We start from the raw sequence: 27,287 nt of genomic DNA on the forward strand, positions 1-27,287 counted from the left end.
TGCTGTATTTCCCTTGCTCTTTTCTCTCGTCGGTCTGTATTGTGTTCTGGATGCATGTTCTTTGGTATGGGGGGTATTATCATTCTTTCCCTCGCCTCTCTTGGGATGTCCACCTTGTGCGACAGACTATGCCTAGGCGCTCTAGGATATGTCTTCCTGCTCGTGTCTTAGAGAGACATCCCTTATGCATTCACTTAAGACGACTGAAAGGCGAAAGCCATCACCTTCTTTTTCGTCCAGTCAATGTATTGAACATTCCCTGCCTCCCTCCGAGATATTTCTGCGCCTAACGCGGTTTTCTTACAGCCTCAAGGATCGGAGGCAGTGTAAGCTTTCTGCCCCTCAGGGGAGGCGTGCACTGCCTCCATTTTGACAAAGCGAAGATGTAACATGACGACGTCATGTTATGTGACTTCACGATGATGTCACAAAATTTTACGATGTGTGACGTCATAAGATGACGTCATAACATATATTTTTTGCGTCACTCTTGCTGACGCCACCGACGGTCAATTTTCGCGTTTGATGAGGCATCTAAGGCTTTCCCCTTAACACACTGTTCGGCTCTCGTTCCATGAAATTCCAGCTACCGCTGATGTTCGGTAGAGGTGGCTTGCAGTAATTAGGCGGGATAATTGGTCTTCTAATACATCTTCAAGCTACACTAGAATATGCAGCCGTCGTTTACGACCCGAAGATTTCATAGAATATAAGAAGCGTCGGCTTAAGAAGGATGCAGTAGCGTCACTCTTTGCAGACTACCCTTCACGTTTGCAGCCCAAGGTAATAACTGAACCAAGCATGGCAAGTATCCCTAAACGTCACCGTGTTGCGTCCGAACAGTCAACAAATGCATGTAGTACCAGTAGCAACGCTGCCTCGCGATCGCCGCCATGCGCATGCAGCGCTGACGCTAGGTCCCGAAGCTGAAGAATCGGAGCCCATGAACACCACATGCGCTACTGGCGAAACAACCGACAATAATGTGCAGTGTCACAATAAGTGAGTGCACAAGGCTGAGCAGGCTGCTCCATGCGACAAAAGCGTCCAGGTAGACAGCCATTCGGCCTCTACTTTGCTCACTACCGAAAAGGCCAAATGGAAGAGAAAAGAAAGATACATGATGAGCCAGATACTGAGGCTACAACAATCAGTCGACAAATACAACGACGAGCTCAAGCAACTAACAGGCTTCGCCATTTTTCACGCCTTTCACATTGGCTCAAGTTGAGAGCCGGCACTACGACTTCATACTCGAACGACAGCGTCTGTTCACACACATCGGTCAGTGTTGCAGGAAGCGCACGGCATATGCAGCTGTTTTTGTTTGTTTTTCGTACCTCCACGATTTAACTGGTTTAAGCTCGGAAATGGTGCAATCACTGGGCATAGTTCCTTTTTTTCTGGCACCAGCTGTTGCTTTCTCCTGGTGGCAACAAATCTAATTCTCAAAAGCTTTACGAAGGGAACGGGCGATCACGTATGTTCCTGGAAGCAGTCTAGTGGCATTTCGTGATATTTAGCGCATGAACTCCAGGCTTGCGTATAGTGTGCTACACCAGCAGGCGGTAGCACGCCTCGGGGAACATTAAGCGCCCAAGTTTTCAGTGTTAGCTATTGGCAAATGCTGCTTTCCAAAATCGACTTTCAGACACTCAAAAGCCGACTCTCAGTCAAGCGAACGTAACGGTGACAAAACAATTTTCCGCGCATCGCTGGCGTGCGCTCTCTGGTATCAGGCTAGCAGATGACGCGCGAGCGTCTCGATCAAATAGCCGCGAAAGACGCATGCCCTCGAAATGGGTTGGTTGCCCAGAACGACAAGTGCTTCATGATTCCCGTTTACAAGTTTTCATTACACTTTACACAACGCGAATACAGTCGAAAGCTGAACCGTATAGAAGCTTCGAATGCAGCCACGGCATTCGTTTCCGCGAGCGACGACGCGACGGCGGGTCTACTACGGTGGCTGCGCCCGGCGGCTAAAAGCCACCCTAACACCGACGGTCAGTTCCCATTGCGCTCCGCTCCTGCGCCCAGGCACGGAAAGATAGATGAGGCGCTGGCATTGCGTGAGGGGATAATAAAAAAAAAACATGGTTGATCCCTCTGTCATAGGAATCGGTATAACACGAAAGTAAAACGTGTCTTCACAGACGTAGTTGAGCGTTTGTTGTGGATTGTTTCGCCCCGAGGGCGAAGGAATGAATGCTATAGCAAGTTGTAATGTCACGTGAAAAGCGGCAAGCCGCTCGAAAGTTGCAACGCGCTGCTCAAGCCGAAAGGACGCACGGAACGAACATACACAGTATAAGCGCGAACTAACAACTGTCACAGCTCGACAGTTAAAGCGCGCTGGTCATATACAAAGGAGGACGCACGAAACGAACGCACAAGTATACACAGGATGAGCGCGAACTGTCACAGTTGTAACTTATTTGCTGGTGAGCAGCGCGCTCCTTTCCCAAAAGCGGCCGCTGCAGCGAGCGAAGCGACTTTCGTGCTCTCTGTAACTTCAGCGCAAACTTGCGGTGACAGAGCAAGACGTACAAGATAAGCGCGCGCGCAGGAGCGACCACGCCCTGTAGAGGCGCCCGCTCATCTCAACGCGTGAGGCGACGCGCGCCGTTCCGCCGTTCTAAAGCCCCTTGATCTAGGAAAGTAACGACACTCTCCTCCACGCGCGCGTTTCCTCCTCGATGCTCCTCGCCCGCCGCCGGCGTGCGCGGCGCACGGCACAGTTTGTATAGAATGGGAAGGAATAAGTAGCAAGGACAGCGTTGAAATTGGCAGGGGGCTCAGACAGGGATATCCTTTGTCCCCGCTGTTATTCATGCTGTACATGGTGAGGATGGAAAAAGCGCTAGAAGGTTGCAACATTGGATTTAATTTGTCACACAAGCAGGTCGGCACGATGGTTGAGCAGAAGCTTCCAGGTCTATTTTATGCTGATGATATTGTCTTATTTGCGGACAGTCAAGATGATATACAGCGACTGGCAGATATATGCGGAAGGGAATGTGAGGCTCTAGGACTAGGATTTAGTGCAACAAAATGTGGATTGATGGTATTCAATGATCACGAAGACCATGAGGTCTTTATACAGGGCCAAAAAATACCGAGGGTAAGTGAGTACAAGTACCTCGGAGTATGGGTAAATGAGGGGGATAGATATATGGAGGTACAAGAGAAAGCATCGGTAGCAAAGGGAAAGAGGAATGCTGCAATTATGAAGCACAGAGCTTTATGGGGATACAATAGGTACGAGGTGCTTCGAGGGCTGTGGAAGGGTGTGATGGTCCCGGGGCTTACATTTGGGAACTCAGTAGTGTGCATGAAGTCAGAGGTACAATCAGGAATGGATGTAAATCAAAGGACGGTGGGCCGCCTCGCGTTGGGCGCACACGGGAAGACGACAAATGAGGCTGTAAAGGGTGATATGGCATGAACAGGCTTTGAAGTGAGGGAAGCTCAGAGCAAAATGAGATTCGAAGAGAGGCTGAGGAAAATGAAGAAGATTAGATGGGCAGAGAAGGTTTTCAGGTATTCGTATAGAAAAAGCGTTGACACGCAGTGGAGAAAAAGAACTAGGAGGCTCACCAGTAAATATACGGCTAGCAGTGCGGGCGATATGGCAACAAGGAGCATTAAGTGGAAGGTCAGAGAGGCGGAGAGGACTTATTGGATGGCAGCGATTGAAAAGAAGCCGGGTCTGAGTAACTACCGAAAGGGAAAAAACGAAATAAGGAGGGAAAGGTTTTATGATAATTCAAGGGGAAGTGCTTTACTGTTTGAAGCAAGGTCGGGCTGCCTTAGAACGCGTAGTTATAAAGCGAGATTCAGTAATGAAGAACAATGTACATGCTGCGGGGGAACTAAGGAAACGATGGAACATGTACTGATTGAATGTGGCGATATTCACCCAGGTATACGTGTGGGCACGAGTCTACATGAAACCTTGGGTTTTAGGGACAACAATGGAAAGCTGCACACGTCCGCGATAGAAATAAGAGACGGTTAGAGTATTGGTGGCAGAAAAGTAGAGATAAAGAACAAAAATAAATAATGGGGGAAAAATAAGGTCATTGTGCCTTAAGAGGCAGAGAGATGGACCGTGAATTTATATTTTTTTGGTATAATAACATAGATTTAATCAATGTAGATAAGGTATTAGGCCAACATGAAACAAGGAAGTTTTTTTTCTTTTTCTTTTTTTTTTCTTCGAGCCTGGTGGCAGACATGTCACCGCCCCGTTTTAAAGGGGACGCTCATAACATCCATCCATCCATCCACCATTTTTCGCCGGCGCTCCCGCGGGCGCGCCGTTGAGATCAATGGAGGCGCGTGATGTCGGGCCACTGTCGCGCCTCGGTGCTGTAGAAAACTGAAAAATGGGGATAACAAGTTCGAGAACACTGAAATGAACGTTGATTAAAATATTAGTTTCTTTCGAAAGCCGTGTGAATGGGGCACGCTAATTTAAAAGGAGCTTTATGCAGGGTTCCATCATGCAGACGTTTTTTCTGCCACATGATAACATGCTTTACATTTACATCTGATATAGTTTAGCTTGCGTCATGTCCGCCTGTGTCTGAATTTTTTTTACTCTTTCCTGTGCGCGCATGTGCAACTCAGGTACTTACAGCGTCGTATCTTGAAATGACTTCGTGGATAATACATTGTCCATCCATGTGTTATCTGACGTGAAAGTAGGTTTGCGCGGTGGTCTCCAAACTGAACAAGATGATTGAACAGTGTCAGTACGGTCAAGTGGGTCCAAGAGTAACTCATCTATCTCAATAAGAGAAGCGCCGGAGAAAGATTTTTCAGAATTGTATTTTGGCATTCGTGTCAAAGAAACTAGCACTCGGTTTACCTGTGAGAGGAGACATTCCGTACGAATGTCAAAACACATCGATGCGATCATTTTGGCTCGCGTTACATGAACAGAAAGAAGCTCTCCAAAAAACCTCAGAATGGTGATTTTAAAGCATTTGCTATCAGAGCGAGAATTTTCGGCCTCTGCCTCGAAGCCGATAATGACAGCAAGCGAGCGCGATCAGTAGAACACCCCCTGCACGTCGTCTCTGCGAGAATACCAAATTATAATCGTCTGCCAGTTACGCGTGCGTGGCATCCAAATTCAAAAGCAAACTGACGAACTGAAAAAAAAAACAATGTTAGCTAGCTGGCGCTGCTCAACTACAATACCGCTATCAGAATGTTATTTTTTGTGCGCTGTGCTCGTGTGCGTTTCTTTTGTTCTTGCGACTGATCGCATTTGTGTAACAATTTTTATGCGTGAATTCTCCTCCTCCCCCCCCCCCCCCAAAAAAAAATACCCTCATTTGGGAACCAGCGCCAGTAAAGTGTCATCTCTATTCGTCCATTCGTTTGTGTTTTACACCAAACATTCACTATAAACGGAATCTAACAATCACAAGCGCGATCAAGAAGCTGTATCATCGCGCGTAATTGTTCGCAGCGGAAAGCAAATCCTATAGTTGTGCACTTTAGGCTGAATAACGGTTGCCGACGTGCGAGGTGATGGACTCTCAGCTGAATATTCAGCATATTGAGGACAACCCCATTTTTAAGCAACGGGCAAATAGCCTAGGAAAAAAAGACGTCGATGAGCAGGCCGGAACGATATTTGAAATGTAGCATTCAGTGATGCTTTGATACGAGCAATAGGACAGGCGCCTTACCTCGCAAAGAACGCTGTTCTTTGTCGGAACAAAGTTTCTTTGGCCGATGTTTCGCAGCCACTGCTTCTTGCGTAAGCCATCACGCTTACCTTGGGGAGTCGTAAAAAGTGCATAACCGTTTGCACTCTCGTTGTTGCAGTGATAGGCGCAACAACACGGCAGAGCGCCCGCACAAAGCACAGAAAACAAAGCGCGCGCAACGTTCGCTACGCGGAGCCCCGGCGTAAAATGGCGCGAGCGAAAAAGAAAAATATCAGCAAAACGCAAGATCCACGCGTCTCCAAGGGCAACAGCAAAGGAGACCAATCGTCGGCGCGGAAAAGCGGCGGAGAACTGGAGGACGCGAAAGGGGCGAGGAGGGAGAGAGGACGACGCGCGCGCGGCAGCGAGTACACTGAATGGCGGTACTTTCTCACGATCAAGGGGCTTTACGCCGTTCGAGCCCTTCGCGCCATCTCGCTAGTGATAACGAAAACACGCTGATGTACCGCGATCTCTGAGTACAGTCACCGGCAAATGGTGTATATAAATAGCACGCCGTTAGGATGTCGAAGAACGTACCGTCTGTGGCGGAGTCGTTTCGCGCTGCGCGCTGGGGATCGAGGGGTCGTAAGTTCGACTCCCGGGGACGGAACTTTTTCTTCTAGTTTTATTGCGATAGCAATTATATGGACAGTCTCGGCTGATTTTTGCCGTCGGTGGCCGCCGTCATTCACCGTATATGTATGTATATGTGTATATATATAGAGAAAAGCCACAAAGAAAAATAATTCAGAAATTCTTCCCGACGCGCGGAATCGGACGGGCGACCTCTCGCTTTGCAGGCCGCCGCGTTAGACGTTACACTCTAAAAAAAAAAGGAGCGAGAATGGAGCAACGGGCTCCGTTCCTCCTTCGGAGCCGCGACTTTCTCCTTTGCGGACGATTTACTCGTCGCGCCCTCTTGCGGCAAGCGCCAAGGGAGAAACTTTTCTCCTCAACCACGTGACTTGCGCGCGCGCGCATGCGCACGCCGAGTTCAATCGTGATTCCGTGCTGCGGAGAGCGGCTGCCCTTTCGCGGTCACTCGGCAGCCTCAGACCGAACTATCCAGTGCTACCGATCTCGGCCAGTCGCGTGCAATTACTTGTACCTAGGATTGATGCGAGCAACACACGAGTGACCTTCATTGTTTTTGTTCTATGTGTTGAGTAACGTGTGTGGAGTTCTTTTTTTTTTTTATAGGCTCGGCGTGTGCGCGATGCGCCGCATACTTCCGTGTGTCTCGTGTTGTTTGTATACGCTTGCGCACGATCTGCTTGTCATAAATACAGTAAGTCCCGCTTCACAAAACAGTCTTGTTTTAATGAACACCTTCGACGGTACACCAATAATTCAACTTTTTTCGGCGTTAACATACTTGGCTAGAGCACGCGTTTTTAGTTTTACACAGCACTTATAGCACTTATCAATGCAACAAGCAATATAAAGAAGCATGAAGGTTAATTTTTACAACATTTTAGCAAACGTGATACCACTGGACAGTGCATGCGTGAAAGTACGATAACATATAATTGCTGGAGTTTGACGTGTAGAAACCACCGTATGATTATGAGGCACGCCGTAGTGTGGGACTACGGATTAACTTCGATCAACTGGGGTTCTTTAACGTGCACCCGAACATAAGCACATGGGTGTTCTTTGCCTTTCGCCCCCATTGAAATGTGGCCGCCGTGGCTGCATTTTAACGTTAACCTGCATCATAATTGCACATATCTGAAAAATAAGCCAATGACTTCTGTCAATTAAGCCAAAATTCTCAATCACATGCGTTTTGGAATACGCATGCCATCACTGAGAATTAGGACCGACTTATGCACGCGTGCAGTATGTATCTCTCGTTCTCAGGATTTTGCTTTGGCGTGCGAAACTCAACACAAAATGCGCTTCTAATGACAGCTGTGCACAGTAGGTAATCACTAACACTCTCACTCACCTTTGTGAAAAGAGCATTCCAAATCTAACGCAAGACAAACCACCGCCACAACGACAACTACACAGTTGTCGCACAATGACCACAATTTCACACGCCAGGCGAATACCGTGACGTAACAGTAGCAGAGCAGCATGTAGGTACAGCGTACTGAAATATTACAGAACACGTAGTGTGGGTAGCGTTCTTTTCCATAATTCGTGAGGTGTAGCGCCAGTTTCTCTACTCAAGTAATCGAGCTGCCGCGACGCCAAGAGCCACTGACATCGCTCTCGAAAGACCACCGTCCGGTGCGAGGCCATCTTGTCTTGTTTCTTCGCACGACCCGCGTTGTAACGTACGTATACACAAATGAGACGGCCGTACCGCATCAGAAGCATTGTCACTGAAGGGCTAGCAGTTGAAAGAATCCATGGCCCATCGTCATACTTGTGGTCAACGCATGAACAGAATGTGAACAGATGTTAACGCCAAACCACTCAACGAAGTCGACGCGACGAAGGCGACGGAATCTGAACTATGTTGCCGATGTTGCGCCCTCACACAGTAACTATTGAAAATAAAGAAATAAGAAGAATAATTTCATCTGTGGCCGCTGTCGGAAGATGGCGCTACTTCAAAATGTCGCCGGAATGGTATGAACGGTTCACAATGTGGTCGTTTTCGCACCAACTTAATCAACTCTCTGTAATTATATTGTTCATTATCATGCGGCTTTAGATTAACTGGTGCGCTTGGCTAAGCCATAGCTAACATTTAATAATGTCGGCGTATATTGTGACGCAGCCATGAAATCGTAAAGAGTTGAAGAAAAATGACGCATCTTTGTGCCACTATGGTCCACTATAATTCAGTGACTATATAAGGGCCAGCGCTTCTTAGAGGGGTGTGTGTAAACGTCTATACGTATGCGTCTGTAGCGAATTGTTTGTGTTGTAGGTTTTATACATGCGAATGAAATGTGTATGTATTGAATTGAATGTGCGTACTATGTGTCTGCCTAGTGAACATGTGCGTATCAACTTTCCGGTGTCCTTGAGTAATCCATGAATGGGCCCACCTCCCCGAAATGCCGTGTGCAGTATCGACGTACGCCGCCTCAGTCAGAAACAACTTTTTTTTTTAGTATTGTTTAATCCCTCTAGATGGCGCCAGCTACCACCTACTTCGCGGCCGAGGCGCTCTCATAGCTCCACCTACTTATATGAAGTTGAACATCTATTATCGAAACTATGCTCTGCTGCGCCGGGATTGTTTTGATGCGACAGAATGTACATTTTGGAGGCACAAACGCGTATTTTGGAGGCACAAACACCGTGTGACGCTTCGACAAATAAAGACAGCAAGCGTAACGTACAGTCTCCGGGTGAGAGCCCCTTTGCAGTATCCGCAACGCCGTCTCGCTGGCCGAGCGAAACGTACGAGTTCCGTCGTTCCATTTCGCGAGGTTTTCATCACTACAGGTTTGTCTGCTTGATTTTATTGTCATAGCGTTCGATATTAAGCTCAGCGGGACCAGTTTTTTGTGACTGCCAGTGCCGCATACTCTTTATCAGTCAAGAATCGATGCGCTCGCTAGGCCTAAATCTATTGCTCGCTTCACTGGCTTGGCGTCAGCCATCTTGATTTTGACGGTTTCTCCATTGAAAAGGGAGGAACGGTTTCTCCATTTGAAGACGAACATTGGGGACATCGCCGTTTCTCCCTTAGAGGAGAGAGGGTCACTCCATTTTTTTAAGAGTGTAGGCCACGACAGCACAGTCAGCCTGCTAACGGCGAGCTATTTATATACACCATGTAATTCAGGATGCTTTCTTAGTGGCCACATAGATGGCGCGACGTGCGCGCGCGCTTTAAAGATCGTCCCCCGCCCCTGCGAATGCCGTTGCTGTTCGCTCTACAGGACGTCGTCGCTTTCGTGCGCTTATCTCAAGGAAAGAAGGGGCGGCCGGTGGGGTGCTTCGCTTCGCTCGCTGCAGCGGCCGCGTTTGCGAAAGGAGCGCGCTGTTCAAACAGAAATAGGTAACAACTGTCACAATTAGTTCGCGCTCGTCTTGTTTATATACACCTCTTACATCAGTATCCTTTCTGAGTTACCACGTAGATGGCGCGATGTCCGCGCGTGGCGCGCTTTAAAGATCGTGACCCCGTTCCTGCGAACGTGGTCGCCTTCGTGCGCTTATCTTGAGGAAAGAAGGGGGCGGCTGGCGGGGGAGCGGGGGGTTGTATGTCTTGTGCTCTCCCGGCGATGTCTGCGCTGAAGTGACAGAGCGTATGAAGGTCGCTTCGACGCTGCAGCGGCCGCGTTTGCGAAAGAGGCGCGCTGTTCAAACGGAAACAAGTAACGACTGGTACAGTTCGTTCGCGCTCGTCCTGTGTGTACCTGTTCGTTCGTTTCGTGCGTCCTGCTTTATGTTTGAGCAGTGCGCTTCCAGTGTCGAGCTGTGACGCATGATAGTTCGCGCTCGTCCTGTGTGCGTTCTTTTCGTGCGTCCTTTGGGCTCGAGCGACGCGCTGGCAATTTCGAGCTGCTTTCCGTTCTTCGCGTTACATTTCAATTTATTGCTATCGCATTCACTGCTTCGCCGTTGCGGCGAAACTGTGACTTTTTTTCTTTGCCATATGTCTCTATATTTTAGAACGTCATATCCGTGACGGAAATGCGTCAGTGGAACCGTGGTGGACCCCGGCATAAACCATTTTCGTGTTAAAAAGTTACTCTAATAGAAACGGCTTGAAGTTGTACATTCAATAAAAAAATTGTTAATATATATTCAGTGAAAAGCAATTCGGTGTACCGAAGTTGAAACATGCAAGATAGTCACTATATTACAAACAGAGAGAGCGGTTGGGAAAGAAGAAATGAAAACGTCACTATTTTTTGCATCCCTTCTGGTGGCATGACTCAGCGCCTTTAGGGATGAGGAAGGGGGAAGTAAAGATGACAGCAAGAGAGAGAGAGAGAGTATCTTGGTGAGAGAGTGTCTTGTCAGAGCGGAAGGGAGCGCGAAGCCTTATAAGGCTACCAGATCCACCGCAGCCATTTACTTTTTGTAGTCTGCTTGGATAAGGCAGCGAGATCCAAACAGGCTACAAAAAGTAAATAGCAATTCTTAAAAGGCGTACAGCTATATAAATTAAAAACAGAGTTTATCCCCATGGGTGACGCAATGAATGCGATAGCAAAGATTCAAAATGTCATACGAAGAAAGGCTAGCATCTCACTCCATTTGCAAACACTGCTGCTACGGCCAACGAAACGACCTTCGTACGGTGTATGGCTTCAGGCGAAACTTTGCAATCAAAGCGCAGCACGTGCGAAGGCGTGAGCCATTTGTTCAACACCCCACAAGAGCTTAGCGTGCAAATTACGAGTAACCGCGCCCTATAATCAAAGTACAGGACCGGAGGCTGTCTGCCGAACTGCGGCAAAAGACGATATATATATATATATATATATATATATATATATATATATATATATAGATAGATAGATATATATAGATATAGATAGATATAGATAGATATAGATAGATAGATATAGATAGATATAGATAGATAGATATAGATAGATAGATAGATAGATAGATAGATAGATAGATAGATATAGATAGATATATATATATAGATAGATGCCCTTACGCGGTGGTAGCTATGTTTGTGTACGCTACTTGTTTATGCTAGTTGTGTCAACTTTTGGATAAAACCGAGCAAGATACATGGCTCATTAGACGAAATGAACCTTCTGCATTGTCAATATGTCTTGACTCAACCGGCGGAGGAGAGGCGAGAGTCAAGTCACCTGTGGTGAGGTACATCATACTTAAACCGATACATATCTGCAGTCGAAAATTGTTGTTCGACACATTATTCTGTCCGCGGACGAGATCCGCCGGAACGTAGCCATATGCAGCTATGGTGTAAAACTTTCGGCAGATCTCAGGCATTGTGGTAATCGATTTTAGGGGAAGCACTCGGTGACTAGCTGCGTATGCCCTATTTGTCGGCTTTGAGGCAACTTTTACGATGTGAATCGACGTCTTTATGCAATTTGACTAGCTGTGTGCATATCGTGACCTTAGTAGAAACGTTTACTACACTGGTGTGTAGAGGGCGGCTTATTCTGTGACGTAACGCCGGCACTCACGTTACAGCACAGGTCACGTTTATCGAAACGAAGTGTAAGCGTCGTTCTTTGGCATATTCATGCAGGGGTGAAGAACGCCAGACTATAGCCTATTGAGTTATACGAGCACATATGTTAGCGTTTGTGTGCGATATTAAAACCGCCAACTATAACAAACTGTATGTGTTCCTCTGGTCTAAACCACCTTAGTGCCTTATTAGATTTTCACTGTCTATTTTCGTTGACCTGTCTTGATGTGCGCTGCGAATCACCTGTGGCACATATCCGCACATCGTTCACAGTGGTATGTGGGTATTAGCCACAAGTAATTGAGGGAAATGGTTTCATGACGTACGCGACAGGCATGTCGTCATGAACTGTCAGTCACGTTCGTCATATGGTCATACTCTCCTATGCCAAGGAGACGACTACGAGGGCGCTTGCAGGTAGGCGGCTAGATAGATATATAGATAGACCAAGAGATAGAAGCGCTCAGAGTACCGTTGGTTCGCTAAGAAATGCTTCGGATTAATGTAACAAACTACACTTTGATCTGTGCAGCTCGACACCGGATTTCATCTGCAGCCGTGAAGTTCTCAAGGCGTTTATGTGCACTCCTTTCTGTCCCACCGATGAATGGCGTGTGGCAGCGCGTCTCCATAAAGGCGTGGTCTACCTTCGCAACATTGTGTTGGAGACCGAGAAAGAAAGATTTAGCAAAGAGCTCCAAGGAAGTAAGCCGCCAGGCTGGAATGGCAGTTTCCACCGGCGCATGACCACAAGTACGTGTATCCTGCACCTTATCTTTCAATAATTTGGATGTTTTTTCAAAGCCACTGGTGCCGCCACGGTGGTCTAGAGGTTAAGGCGCTCGACTGCTGACCCGACGGTCGCGGGATCGAATCGCGGCCGCGCCGGCCGCACTTCGATGGAGGCGAAGTGCTCCAGGCCCGTGTAGCTAGATTTAGGTGCACGTTAAAGAACACCAGATGGTCAAAATTTTTAGAGCGCTCCACTACGACGTACCTCATAATCACATCATGGTTTTGGGACTTAAAAAACCCCAGCAATTATTACGATTAAAGACACTGGTACTCTTTCCTCCAGCAAACACAAGGAATGGTCGATAATGTCACATAGTCGTGACGATGAAAAGGCGGCAGTCGAGCAATGCATGCTGCACATTGATAGTGGCCATCACAGTCGTCGTTATTTATTGATTTAGTTAATTATAAATACTGCGATCTTTGATTTGAAAGATCATGGCAGGGTGGGGAATGTGTGCTATAATAATAGGTACATGCATCAAAACACAGTCAAGGTACAATGAATGAATAAGTACAATGTGATATCCAAGAGTGGTTCAAAATTTTATTACAGTAAATTTACAGAATAACATATCACAATATTTACAATAAAACGGATTGTATACACCTAATTAAAATGTGAGTGTTTAAGTGAGGCTGCTTTCAAACAATAACAGTCTGTTATGTGATACATCATTTGCGAGGTTATTCCAATCATAAATAATTCTAGGGAAAAATGAATACTTGAAGCATTTAATCCGCGAAATAACAGGAGTTATCATTTTAATGTGTCGCTTGTGAGTGGCGTAAGCGGAAGAGTACGGAAGGATACCTCAAGTGTTAACATTAAATGGCCATTTATTGAGAGCAAGACTTTAGGCGGCAAATGTAGTTTCTGTACACAACGGATAGTATACAGGCCACTTATCATTAGCTTAGATAGTGGTGCTCGACCGTTCGAGCTATAAATAAAACGGAAGCCTTTCTTTGGCACTTTTTCGAGTTGATTAATATTGCGTTTAGTGAATGGATGCCGTATTATCACAGCATATTTCAACATTGGACGAATTAGTGTTTTATATGCTAGCATGCTTACAGGTGGGGTAGAATGCTTTGAGGATCGTTTCAGAAAAAAGGTTACAAGGACTGTTACCTCTAATTATGTCGGTGTGTTTGTTCCAGGTTAGATCATTAGTTATGCATAATCCAATGTATTTGAATTCTGAAACTTCTGTTAGAGCGACGCTATTAGTGACGTACTGATAAATGATTTTCCTTTAGTGTTATTTTCATATAGACTGTTTTGAGGTAATTTCCGTTTGCCATTCCTTGCACCAAAAAACGACTTAGTTGAATTGATTATTCAGCCTTATTTGATCCCGGACCCGGACTGATGATATTTTCGTGTATAACTCACAATCATCTGCATAAGGCTTTACATTTACAGAAAGGTCGGCGATTATGTCCTTTATAAATAACAGAGGTCCGAGGAACGAGCCGTGAGGTACGCCAGAGTAAACAGGAAGTTTACCGGAGCAGGTGTCATTGAGTGAAACAAATTGTTGTCTCTTATGAAGGTATGTTTGTATCCATAATATCAGTTTTGAATTCTCTAAGATATATTGCAATTTATGAAGTAATTTTCTATGCGAAACTTTATCAAATGCATTTTGAAAGTCCATAAAAAATGGCACCTACATGTTCTCCTTTATTTAGTGCGGTAGCAAAATCGTGGATGGCTTCAACCAGTTGCGTAGTGGTTGAATATACACTTCGAAACCCATGCTGTGCTCTTGTTAGTACTCGGTGTTCGTCAAGAAATGTAACTGCGTGTTTATGAATTATGTGCTGTAATATTTTACAAGCTGTTGAGGTTAACGAAACTGGTCGATATTTTTTTTTTTGTGTGTTTTGTCGCCTGCTTTGTGTAGAGGCTTAATTCGGGCAATCTTCCAGCCCTCAGGTAACACACCTTCGTTCAGAGACCTAGTATACAATACACACAAATATTTTGCAATCCACTCTGCATACCGTTTCAAGAGGGCATTCGGTATCTCATCTGGTCCAACAGATCTTTTTTACATCCAGATTCAACCCTAACTTAAAGATACCTTCTTCAGAAATGACGACATCTGATATTGGAGGTAGGTTCGCATCGAAAGGTGGAAGATGATTATCTTTTGTGTACACACTGTTGAAATAGGTATTAAAGGTCGTACAGGTAGCTTTGCGTCACTCTCTGACTTTCCCTCTAAAACAAGTACGTCGGTAGAGCACGGGCCTGGAGTGACCTCTTTCCAAAATTTTTTTGGAGCCGTCTTAATAAATGATGGTAATTTTTCTTAAAATACTTTTCTTCGTGACGAAAGGCTTTTTCTTTAATTTCTTCGCGTATATTGCCGATCATTGTTTTTAAACTACGACTGCTCTTCTTGTTCGACTTTTTTTTAACCGTTTCAACATTCGCCTCAGCTGTAATGTCTCCCTTGTTATCCGGGGATTGTGATTTTCTGTTTTCTTATTAATTAAAGAGATGAAGCGCTGCACACAATATTGTATTATAGTCTTAAAACAATGCCACAGATCTTCAACACTACGATTACCTGCATTGAAATGGTCATATTGAAAGATATTAATCGGACGGTCGTCGCAACACGTCATATCTTATAGGCGAGTGACCGAAAATTTCAGCGTTATCGCTGTTGCGCACGTAAGCTCCCGTACAAACATGAATACTCGCGTCCTGTGCGTAGTCTTAATAGAGCAATCTGACACAATCGCGATGCTTGTTAAGCATTGCGGCATCGCCTGCGCAGAGCGAGGCTAACAATTTTTGTGGGTGAAACCCGACCACATCAAAATAAAGGTCGCGTGGCAACATAATCTTCGCAATGCCACAGGTGAACGAGCTTTCGCAAGGGCGATCTCACGCCATGCCAGTAGCTCTTGATTCGTGCCCCGTATGGTACTTATGACACTGCTAAGATTCAATGCAACTGTAGTAGTGTGAATGGAAGACAGCGTCTATGCAGCTAGTGCTTTGTGTGATCTTTTATTTTAGATATTGCAAGCTTGCATCTTATTGCCGAATGAAATATTGCGGTATTAAATGGAAATACATTTTTCGCTAATATTGGGAATGCCGTATTGGTGGACGATCCACCTTGCAGTGTGACATAACTACACTCCGCCTCCCTTCTTCCCACCAACGAATGGACACATTCGCTACAAAGGTAGTGTAGGTGGTTACATGCTCATAATGTTCACAATGTCCATTATTCAATATGACTATTACTTCACACTCCCGCCGAGCCTTTGCCGTTGCCCTTATGTTCCGCAAAATGTCCAAATCGATAACATCACCCCGCGCGTCGTAGGTTCCTTGGCGAGTGAAAGCGTGGGAGCGCAGCTAACCAACGCTTATTTAGCGGCGAGAAAACGAGCCAACCGTCATTCATCGCGCGGAATGCCCATGAGGGGTGAGAGGGGTTGGCAGGGAGGACGGCTCCGGCACACGCCACACTTGTTCGATCGGGCGCGATCACGCGTGCGCTTTATCTTTACAGTTATCATAAGACGGCTCATAGCTTTCTGCGGGCTGTACTCATCGGCCGGTTTGCGATGAAGTTGTACACAGCACGAAGGTTGCTTCGCTTGGCACATCGACTGCGACTTCGTTACGCCGGCAATTTTTTTACTTACGCCAAGTTGGGAGATAAGAATTCTGTGCTAACCTCACTGCGTATACATTCAAGTGCGTTGCTGTCGGATTCAATTCTTCGCCATTGTGGTGAAACTGTGGCTTTTTCTTCCACTATATGCAATCGCAAATCATAGATTGCCTGGTGTTCAATAATTGTGCCACTTAAGGCTCGTTGACACCGAAGGCGGTGCGGCCAAAGCGCACGAGCGGAAGGCGGAGGAAACCTCCTCTCCAGGCGGCTGAAGCAGGCGGAAAACGAGGCGGCGAGCCGGATCGCTCGACGACCAATTTTTTTTCCGCCCGCCAACGGTCTCCACTTTGCAGCAGTCAATTAGAACCTTAGAATAACAGAGAGCTGAGCTAGTTGGTAAGTATTCATTCTAAAAAGACAGGGCGTGCAAGCACGGACACAAGAAAGAAGTCAGGACACCACAAACGCCGACTAACAACTGAAGAGACGCACAACGGCTGAAAAGAAAGAAGGCACGAAAACTTATCTGCGCATGCCCATGCAACAGGCGAACCTATCAATCGGGCACGCGTGGCGGTCTACGTGGAAGATAACTGTTAAGGCATTTGATTTCATCTTTATGCAAGTTAATCGACGGTGCATTAACCAGAGATTGTGGGAACATAAGAGATCGCTAACAGGAGGCTCACCTTCTAATCTACCTTTACATTGCCGAGATTGTAAGTGCACGCCAAAATACGATGAGTGCGCAGTGTTGTACCGTCATAGAAATGAAGAAACACGCCTGATGATTGAAGCATGGCATATCGAGAATAGTAGTAGCGCATGCGTGAGCCAACCGTCGATTAACTTGCATAAAGATGGAAACAAATGTCTTAACAGACCGCCACGCGTGCCGGATTGATAGGTTCGCCTGTTGCATGGGCATGCGCAGATAAGTTTTCGTGCCTTCTTTCTTTTAAGCCGTTGTGCGTCTCTTCAGTTGTTAGTTGGCGTTTGTGGTGTCCTGACTTCTTTCTTGTCTCCGTGTTTGCACGCCCTGTCTTTTTAGAATAAATCAGAACGCCACGTGGCCGTGGTGATGTTGTAAACAACTGCATGAGCCGAAAATGACGAAGTATGCGTAGACAGCTCGGGTGGCGGGGGTGGACCAGCAGTGCCACGTGATGGCGACACGTCCGCAAAAGCACGAAATGCCCCGTTTCCTCGGCCGCACGGGCAGCCAGGCGAGCCGTGCGGTCTGAACAGGCACGCGTGCTCGCCGTTTCGCCGGGTTGAAAACCAGCTTCGCCGCTTTTGCTGCTCCGCCTCCGGTGGGAACGAGTTTTCACTTAACCTTTGCCACCAAAAAAAAAAAAAAAGAGAACGTACAGAATGCTTTCTTTCAAAATATTCTACCCGTATTGATAGCGCGGAAACAGAGGCGCTCAAAAGAAACCTCGATACATAAGACTATTTCACGATATATAGCATGTGCAGTGATATCAAATGCAGAAAGTATTAGGAATGTACCGCGCTTGCTTCGCTGCAAGTGTCATTGTTTATAAGCATATTATACAATTCTGAAGACTTCTCACGTAAGCAGGCAGCAGTGTTTTATTCCTTCATACCAAGATATATTATCTCCACACTACGCACCTACACAACTATAAGATTGTTTCTGAGGTGTCTTTACAATGAATTCGGCAGAAAGATAAGGTTGTTAATCAGGTGTGACTTTTTTGTTATGACATATATCGGCGCCCAAATAAGGCGCTGGCCACTCCTTTGAACTTGAATGGGTCGAGCACACAATATACAGGGTTTGAAATAATAACATCAAATAGCGTTCTCGCAATGGCACCAGCTAATAAATAATGCGTGTAACATACGTATGATTTAAATACTGCCTGGTGACTGCAAAACAGTCCGAGAACGCGAATACCACCTGATAAAATCTCTAGTCAGCGGATGCCGCATAGATCACGAAGATGAATTATGACGTAACATAACACTATCAATGTCAATATTAGACAACGCAAAATAATAAACAACGACGTATAATAATCAGTAGCGTCGAAATGAAAGGAATTCTAAATATCTTAATACAGGCCAACAATGCCGCTGTCTTAAAGAAAAAGTTTCAACACTTTCAAAGCGTACTTCTACAATGTTTAACGGTTCTCAGGCGGCCTAGTTGGTTGATGAACATTGTGGCAGAACAGCGCAGAAAACGGGACGAAGAGCACACAGGACAAAGCACTGGGACATGTGTGCCCTTCGTCCAGTTTTCTCCGCTTTTCTGCCGTAGTCTATGCTGCTCTTTGACCACGGGCCCTAAAGTTTCTTTAGAGTGAGAGGTATACGGTCACAATGTCATCTATGCTGATTTAAGACGGCCTCTTGGTGTTTCGTTATGCTGGCGATCGAGGTGGAGGTTGTACAAAACCGCAGGGATATCATTGCAGTTTGGTAATTAATAATGTAATGATATGGCCTAACTAGAAAGCTAAATAAGGAGAATAGGGACGAGGAAAGTTACTAGTTTTTCAGCTCACGAGCATCATTTTGATAATGATTTTTTGGTGCTCCTTAAAACGCGCAAGTATGTTCTCTACCGGCAGTCGAATAACAGACGCATTGTTAAATAGATTCTATACTACCGCCGGTTGTCTTGCATGAAGAACTGCAGCGAGAGAAGACAACGAAGTCAACACTTCAATACAGCTGTAAAATACGATACAACAATAGAATACAACCTCAACACTTCAATAATTATTGCTACCTTTCGGTGTTGTAACATGCTGATGATGAACAAAATAAATGTTTGAGATATCCTAATGTTTCAACAGTCCGGTCTCAACCATCTTTTGCGGGTCTGTATTACGGCTAAGCTGCTGTTAAAGGTTCTGTGCAACACCTTCCCAAGTAATCACGTAGTGACGTCGTTATAGAAGTTCACTGCCTCACGTTTTTCGAATCCCTGTAGTATAAGCGTAAAAATACAATTGTTGGGGTTTAACGTCCCAAAACCACGATAAGTGTAGTATAAGATAGCATAAGCGTAGTTAAAGGTGCAGGCGGAATTACACTTGTCTAGAGCGCCCTGGCGTGCGCTTCAGCTGCCGTTTCCGCGGACGTCGTAATGATACCTAACAATGATCGACGTCGTAATGATACCTAACATTTTCAAACTGCATGCGAGGTCCTTGTTCTATAATCCAAGCATGAACGTAAGCTTGTAGCTAACGTGAGACAGCAGATGCGAACAACAACAGCGTCCACAGCGACACGCTCCGCCGCTCTAGACAAGTGTGATTCCATCTGTACCTGCCGCTTGCGACGAGCGCTTTCTCTCTCCTTTCGTCTGGACGAGCCTGGTGGAAGGAATAGATGAACAGGGACACGAAGCTACGTCATCGCGAAGCATTACGCTTGGCGAGATGATGAGTAGAAAAGACACGTCTAGGTATACCAGAGTGGAATACTACGAAGTACTTAAATTAGTACTTACGTATTTGAGTTCAGTGGTTATTTAATCATTCTAATACCTTCGTTACTCACGTCACTTCTTCGATTATACGATCATGCCGCAAACGATGGGGAAAGAGGCATGGCGACCTACCTGTATCATTTATGATTCATTGCTTGGTGCCTTGATTCATGTCTTGATTAATTAGAAATAAATAAAAAAGAGAAGCAAGAATTGCAGAAAAAAAGGTTCAACACCGATTTTCTTGGTTCACACTGAATTCCTGTTCTGTTCTGTTTTAACTATTGTCCTGCGGAGAGGTTGATGTTTTTAAGACCTCGGCTACTCCATTTCTATATGTTCTGCAGCTAAAAAAAAAAGTGTTACCAAGAATAAAAAGAAAATGAACAACTAAAGAAAGAAGCCTTTAGCTCACTGAAACAAGCGAAAATAACGTGGTAATGTACAGTTCGCTTGCAGGAGTTCACATAATCCACAACAAAATGTAGCAGCAAAGCACAATGCGGCGCGGCCGCTTGATGCAAACTCAACGCACCATGAAAGTGGAAATGGTTTGAGCATTACCCACAGACGTAAATAAGTAGTTGATTCATTGATTCACCACGAACGCTGCACAAACACACGCAGCAAATTTTAAGATGCTACTCGACGTACTGAATCCTTGCTGCGCTTTGTCAATTGGTGTGTACCTTTCATTTCTTGCACTTTAGGATACTTCTGCAGATAACAAGTAGTTAAGATGTCAAAAAGCTATTCTTCATGACGTACTTATGTTCGCGTATGTATATATATAGACGAACAAGGGGCTGCTCCCCAAGAAGGAACCATCGACGAACGCAAACTTTCCATACCGTCCTTCGTGCGAACCTGGGTCGCACAGGATTGTCTTCGAGGCCGAAGTGATGGCCGTCTGCCCCTCCCCTGAATCCAAGGAAGGCCCACTATATCAGTACGTGGAATTCAGAGCACGACAAGACTTCGACGGCAGTTTAAAGAAAGAGAACTTCTACAGGTGAGTTTCGGTGACCTCTTCTACTAATTCAGTCTTCTGGTTTGAATGTATTAAGTTATGCCCGATTAAGTACGCTGGTATTTCGGCGCAAGTGCCCAGCCAAGCGTACTTTTCATACCTTGCATTATTAAGGCGAAAGCCTTATTGCCTTAATCAAACACGAAAACTGACCGTCGGCGGCGTAGGCCTCAACACAGTGACCCGAAAAACCATCTGCAATGAGGTCACATGAAGTCAGAGGTTGCAAAATTTGTTACGTCGTTATGACATCACTATGACATCATTATTACATCATTGTGGACTTACCTAAACATAGATAACGTGGACGTCATATGCAGACGTCCTCACACGACATAGTCGCTTATAAAGCGTTGGTCAGTCTGGGAGGCTGGGCTGCAAAAGCACACGAGGAGCTGAAAGCTGGCGGGGAAGGGTAGGACGGATTAATTAAAATTGACCGAAATGAAGAGAAGCAACAGAACATGGCTTTCGTCTTCTTCACGCCTTAGGGCGAATGCTTATAAGGGATCATGTGACTTTTTAAAATAACAGCTATGTTTACGGACAAACGGTCGAGTGACTTTGAATAGGCTGTACAACTGCTCGCTTGAAAATGGGATGTTTTAACGATGGTTAAGTATTAGCTAATGTCATTTGCCCAAGTAAACAGCGATCGACACACCTTGTTGGTCGTAATATGTTCGGAGCGCACGTTTGGCAGTGCTTAGCTGAAACGACCTGTGAATATATATACCCTGACTAAGGCCGAACACCGGCCGCAAAGTAAAAATCACGGCACTGGCTCCACTGAAACATTGTTCGGTATATACAGGTGCCTCTAGCCAACTCTAGCCAGTGCTTAAACTCTAGCCAGAGTTTAAAAAAATATGCCGACGTACTTTATGACGGCGTGACGAAATGCACGATGCTGACTATTGCACGAAGTATATTGCATGATTTTTTTGTGTGTTGCTGAATTGGTTAATTAAGCAAGATTAATTAATAAACCTATGAAGCAAGGAAACCGATGAAAAAGTTCGAATGAGAAACTTGTAGATCGGTTTGCGCGCAACGTCCAATTAGACAGTTTCTAACTTCGTCCATTAGGTATTAGCGAAAGCATCAGCGAAAAATCGGGAGCTTACAAAAGAGACGTTGTACAAAAATCCACATCTGTCACGCCGCGGTTGCGATATTTTACATCTGCTTTTGAAGAACGTGACTCCTTCATGCGCGAATTATGGACTGTCTGCAAATGTGTCATTATCACGCTAGATACTTCCTAGGCACTCGATATTACATTCCACGAAAAAGGAACGGATGTAGTAGGTTCTTATGTGAGAGATTTAGTAATTGTCGTAATTAGCGTGTAATTAAATATATCATTATTCTGATGTCAGTCACGTTCCATGCTTCCATGAAAATAATTCATTCTCAGGCTCAAAATGCATGCCCAATTTGCTTTCGGGTTTTACAGCGAAAGCTGTTATGAGATCATTTCAGCGGCCGTTTTTGGCGCCGTAGTTGTCCGCCGCCGCCGCCGCCGGTGTCCGTAACCACTATCGCTCGAAATAAAAAAAAACGAAATAAAGAAAAAATTCCAGGATGGAACGAGGTTCGAACCTGGGTCCTCTGCGTGCGAGCCCAGTATTCAACCTCTGAGCCATGCCGGTGCTTGAAACTGCGTTGCAAGAAGGTCCTATACAGGCTTCATGTCGAGAAGGAACCACATTAACATATGCAATATAGCGTGGTAGAAGAGTAAAATAAACACCAAGCGTCGCACATCGCAAATTCTGTAACCAGGCGTTACACAATGCGAATTGCGCAACGAGGAGGTTGTTGAATGCTTCCAACCCATTACAAAGGGCTCCGCCATAATTCTTCGTCGTTATCAGGCACAACATCAACAAAGTGCGCATAAAGGCTTACATGCGTTTAGCAGGTACAACGGCTCTCCGTAGAATCACGAAAAATGGCATAGTGCCTGCTTCCCTACTACTCAAAAATTAGTGATTTATAGCGTAGTGGGTTCCTCCTAAGGGCATTGTATTGGTTGCCAAGGAAGCCCATAAGCGCATGATTCATTTCCTTGGGGTCTCAGTAAAGTTCCTCGCCCCCCCCCCCCTCTCTCTCTCCACGTCAACGTATGGTATAAAGCATGGCGGGAGAGGGAAATAACGACCGGGCGTCACCCAATGCAAATTACATAACAGGTGGGCCGTTTAATGCTTCCAACCCATTACAAAGGGCTGAGCCGTAATTCTTCATCGTCATCAGTCGTCGCGTCAACAAAGCGCACATAATGCCTTACAGACATGTAGCTGGCGCCTGGCTTCTCCGCAGAATGACGAAGATTGGCTTAGTAGGTGCTTCCCAACTTCACAAAAATTGTGATTTATGGCGTAGTGGGTACCTTGCTAGGTGTACTTGTATTAGTAGCCGCAAGAGAGCTTACAACGGGCTCTAGAAACGCCGCTCTTCCAGCTTTTGCTGTGATTGTGTTGTGGTTTCAGCGCAGGCCTGGCGTTTTTTCAATGCGAGCAAGAAACATACTTTTGACGTTAGTTCTGGAACGCGCAAAGTCGAACGACCCGTCGAACATTGCTACAGTAATACGCAGCATATTTAGTCCGAGTCAACACACATTCAATATACAGGAGGTTCAATTTATCGTATGCGCAATGTGTCTAGCTCGTTCTTCGGCACTAAACGAAATAACTGGCAACAACAACTTACGTCCACATATGAGGACCCTGCGACTTAAGAGTTTAAACTAATCGTTACTTTGCACAATGGACGGCAGCCTAAAGCACACATTTCCGTTACGACTGCGCCTTTTCCGCTCTCGGATGCGATTATTTAAACCTATACTAGCGGTATACGATACAGTTTCCTCCCTTATGCAAATTTGAATGCCCGATTCACGCCTCATCCTGTGTCAACCACCACCACCACCTTTCGCCTGTTAATTGATGCTAGATTGTACGTTTGCGCTCATTGCCGCAAGGTTCTGTAGTGCTGAAATGGCCACATTCACACCGTAACTATTCGGTCCGTTGTTTTCTTTGTTTGTTTTTTTGTACTGCGTGCCGATCGTTCTACATGCGGCACGATATTGCATCTTCTTGATTTGCCAGATTGTTCATTTTTCAAGCTTGTTTTTATTTAGTCTGCACAACTGGGCATCTGTTAACAAGCTTGCGGAATAATGTGCGCTTTAAAACCTCGCTTGGGCAAATATCTCATCTTGTTGTTTAAAACTTAAGTGAAGCCCTTTTTTCACTAACTTTTGTTACGAGATAATTCACGAAAAGGCAATGTCTTTATTATGTGCAAATTGGTTAAATGCGAACTGAAGCAATGTATACTCGCAAACGTTCATAGCCTGCCCTAACAAACATACTTTGACAAATATTCCAATTGCAGGACTACAAACTGCAAAGTACTTTACGTCATCAGTTCAACGGCGAGGTTCAGCTTGCGTCCGCTTTTGTGAAATGCTATTGAACATTCCCTCAACTTCTGCACTAATCATCAAAGTCAAAGAGCAACAAATATTCCGCCAGATATTGAAAAAAAAAAAAAAAACGTGGAAGATGCTTGAGCTTTGCCTTCAGAGTAGAACGCGATAGCGTAATCGGGCCCCATGCGAATCGCCTTCTCAATTGCTAGCCTCGCTTCAGTTCTCGGTGGATGGCCTCATCCGTGCCACAAGGAAAGGAACGTATGTGCGCATAAATTTGCCATTTCAAACTATCCTAGAATGCCTACGCAAGCACAGTTGCGAAGTGCCCACTACGCCATAATTCTTCCTTTTGCGAATCGCGAAGGGACCACTACACGTCCGTGAGGCAACACGCGAACGTACGTAGCTTCTCACTTGTTAATGCTTTTGTGCTGATGATGATAAATGTGTCTGAGTGCTTGTAATAGGTGGGCCTTAAAACGCCGCTCCTTGCGCAATTCACATGTTTTGACGTGTCACGCTATTCTACGCTTCTGCCGCGCAATATACACCCGTTAAGGAGACTCCTCCCTTTATGACATTCGTATAGTGTTTTTTTTTTTCCGAAGCAGTTTAAAGCAGTGGCGTATTCTACGTGCTAGAACACGTGTTTGCCACGGAGAAGGCCTGGGTTCGATTCTCACTCGAACCAAAGATTTTTATTATTTATTTTATTTGCAATTTCTCGATTCTTCGCTCACAGCTAACGAAACCGTGCCGAAGCTGACACCAGAATTTCTGCGGAACGAGCTTTTTAACGCTACCGCGTTAAACATGCTTCATTCTTCCCTCGGGTACTTCAGCTCACCTCCTGCTGAAAAAACACCAAAATGTCACAAAGTGCCTGCGGCACTCTAACACAATGCATATTGTTTTTTTTTTTCGGAATGTAATTTTTTTCATGGTGAATGAAAGCGTATTTAAAGGAAAAAGACAATTGTAAAAAAAGTTCCAAAGGCGCTTGACAGTTGGTAATAAGAGGTGTTCCACCAGTGAAATCACATATGCATATTCTAGCACTTGTTACGAGATCGACATGCGGTAGTGAGTAGAATATATCTTTACATCCACACCTCTGAAAGTATTCTACCGCAACTTCGGAATTGGGCACACGAAAGGAATTATCATTTTTTGAGCAGCTAGTTGCCTTTACAGGTGTTCTGACACGGAGTGTTTGCATGCACCTCTTTCCGTTAATATATCTATGACAGGCATATGGCATTGTGGTTTCTCGCAAAATATTCACACCAGAAAAAATACGTTTGCTGCCTTCTTGATGTGCCCTATTTCAAAGTAGCGTTCCTATCGCAGGTACAAACTCCAAAAGTGGTGGACTCACAGCCGGCTCGCCGGCGTTCCATACTACTGGTCGGCTCTTACAACGAAAAAGATGTCTTCGAGTACGTTTACGAAGCTCGATGTCTCGGAGATTCCAACAATGCATAGGGTCAGTGGCTCGCTTTTTTCGGACGCACCTGCTATTAGTGCGTTGGCAATGAGCTGCATGCGACTTAAAAAACACGTACCTCCGATTTCATTCAGACTTCCCCAGAATGATCTATCGCCATCGGTTATCCCAAAAGCGTGTTTCCCTCCATTTTCAAAAGAAAACATGAACTATGTTTGGGCACAGCATAAGTCTGCGGCATTTCTTCCACAAAGGCGGACGCACACGAGCCTATAGGCGCTCACTCCAGACTGACGTCATGAGCCGGACGTCTGGTGACACCGCTTCGGGAAAATGGCTGTGCACATGAGGGGGACTATTTTTTTAGCCGCGGAGGCGATCGGCCACCGCATTTCGGCCATCTGAGCGCGAGCATCTCCGGATTAAGTTGTATCCGACTATAGGTTCATAGGCGGCGGTGCTCCACTCACCCGGTATGACTTCTAAAGTGTTGCGCACAGGAAGCATGACGTTTATTATGCCTCGCATTTGAGTGCCGAAGCTAATAATCACTCCGGTATGCTTCAGAGGAAGCACAGGTGTCTTATTATACGGAATACAGAGGTGTGACTAGCACTAATTACATTGATGTTTGGAAAATGAACTACATTAGCATGTAACGCTGAAAGCGTAGCATTGGTGCTACGTTACGTGGGCACTCACGTTGCACCACACACATGATTTTCAAAGAGCTAAGTGCAACTATGGCATTCGTGGGCGTGTCCTGCGGGGACGATCAACTCCAGACTATAGCTTAAGTCAGATATGTAGGCGTTTGTGTGCTGCAATAAAATCGATAACTTTAAAAAGTGGTATGTCTTCTCTTGCTAAATTTATCAAAAGTGTCTAATAATGTTTTCAATGTCTGTATTCGTTGTCCTGACTTCATATACACTGAATCGCCCGTGACACATGCCCGCATACATGGATCGCGGTATGCGGGTATAAGGGATGTGACTGTGGGAAGTTTCACGAAACTGTTTAAGCTGGCCGTAAAAAACACTGGTGTGCACAAAAAACTATCATCATCATCAACGGGTATGTGCCACAGAAATTGGGCAAATCCCACTACTCGCCGCTGGTCCACTAAAATGTAGAAGCCACAGACCGGCGGCAAACGGCAATTAGGATTCTGAACAGACGTAACCAGAATTACAAAAGCTTTAATAAAACGTCGGGATCAACCCAGTGATAAACACGGTGGCCGCATGTCTCAGCTTCGCTGAAACACCTTTGCGGAGTGCTTCAGCGGTACGTACGACGAGATAATCTAGGCAACGGGAAAGGTAACTGCGGTTGCGAGAAGGCCCCGAAGCGATGGAACCCCTACGCCAACGACGACAAGCCCGCTGATCTATGGGAGGTGCGAACACTCGGTTTCAACGCGAGTCTTTGTCTCTGGAGTTTGGACATCCGTGTCATATCTTGATTGTCTGTGGTTTAACTCAACCATCTCTGCGCTGAGAGGCAATGTAGAAACAGCCAAGCATCACCTACCTGAAGCCTAACAAAAACCTAGAAGCACGAGATTAGACTTTAGAATCGTCCAGTTTCGCTGTTTG

At 45.5% G+C, this 27,287-nt stretch overlaps 1 protein-coding gene across 1 annotated transcript in view; it reads left to right on the forward strand.

The window, feature by feature from the left end:
* LOC119400160 (uncharacterized) overlaps nt 1–27,287 on the forward strand; it is a 46,396-nt gene that overhangs the window by 17,849 nt on the left and 1,260 nt on the right. Inside the window, exons 2-4 of the mRNA XM_049418836.1 lie at nt 12,368–12,588; nt 14,569–14,575; nt 20,639–20,770. Of these exons, the coding sequence (XP_049274793.1) occupies nt 12,368–12,588; nt 14,569–14,575; nt 20,639–20,770 (360 nt within the window). The remainder of the gene's footprint in view (nt 1–12,367; nt 12,589–14,568; nt 14,576–20,638; nt 20,771–27,287) is intronic.

The sequence above is a fragment of the Rhipicephalus sanguineus genome, chromosome 1, assembly GCF_013339695.2.
Source record: "Rhipicephalus sanguineus isolate Rsan-2018 chromosome 1, BIME_Rsan_1.4, whole genome shotgun sequence".
In the NCBI taxonomy this organism is placed as follows: Eukaryota; Metazoa; Arthropoda; class Arachnida; order Ixodida; family Ixodidae; genus Rhipicephalus; species Rhipicephalus sanguineus.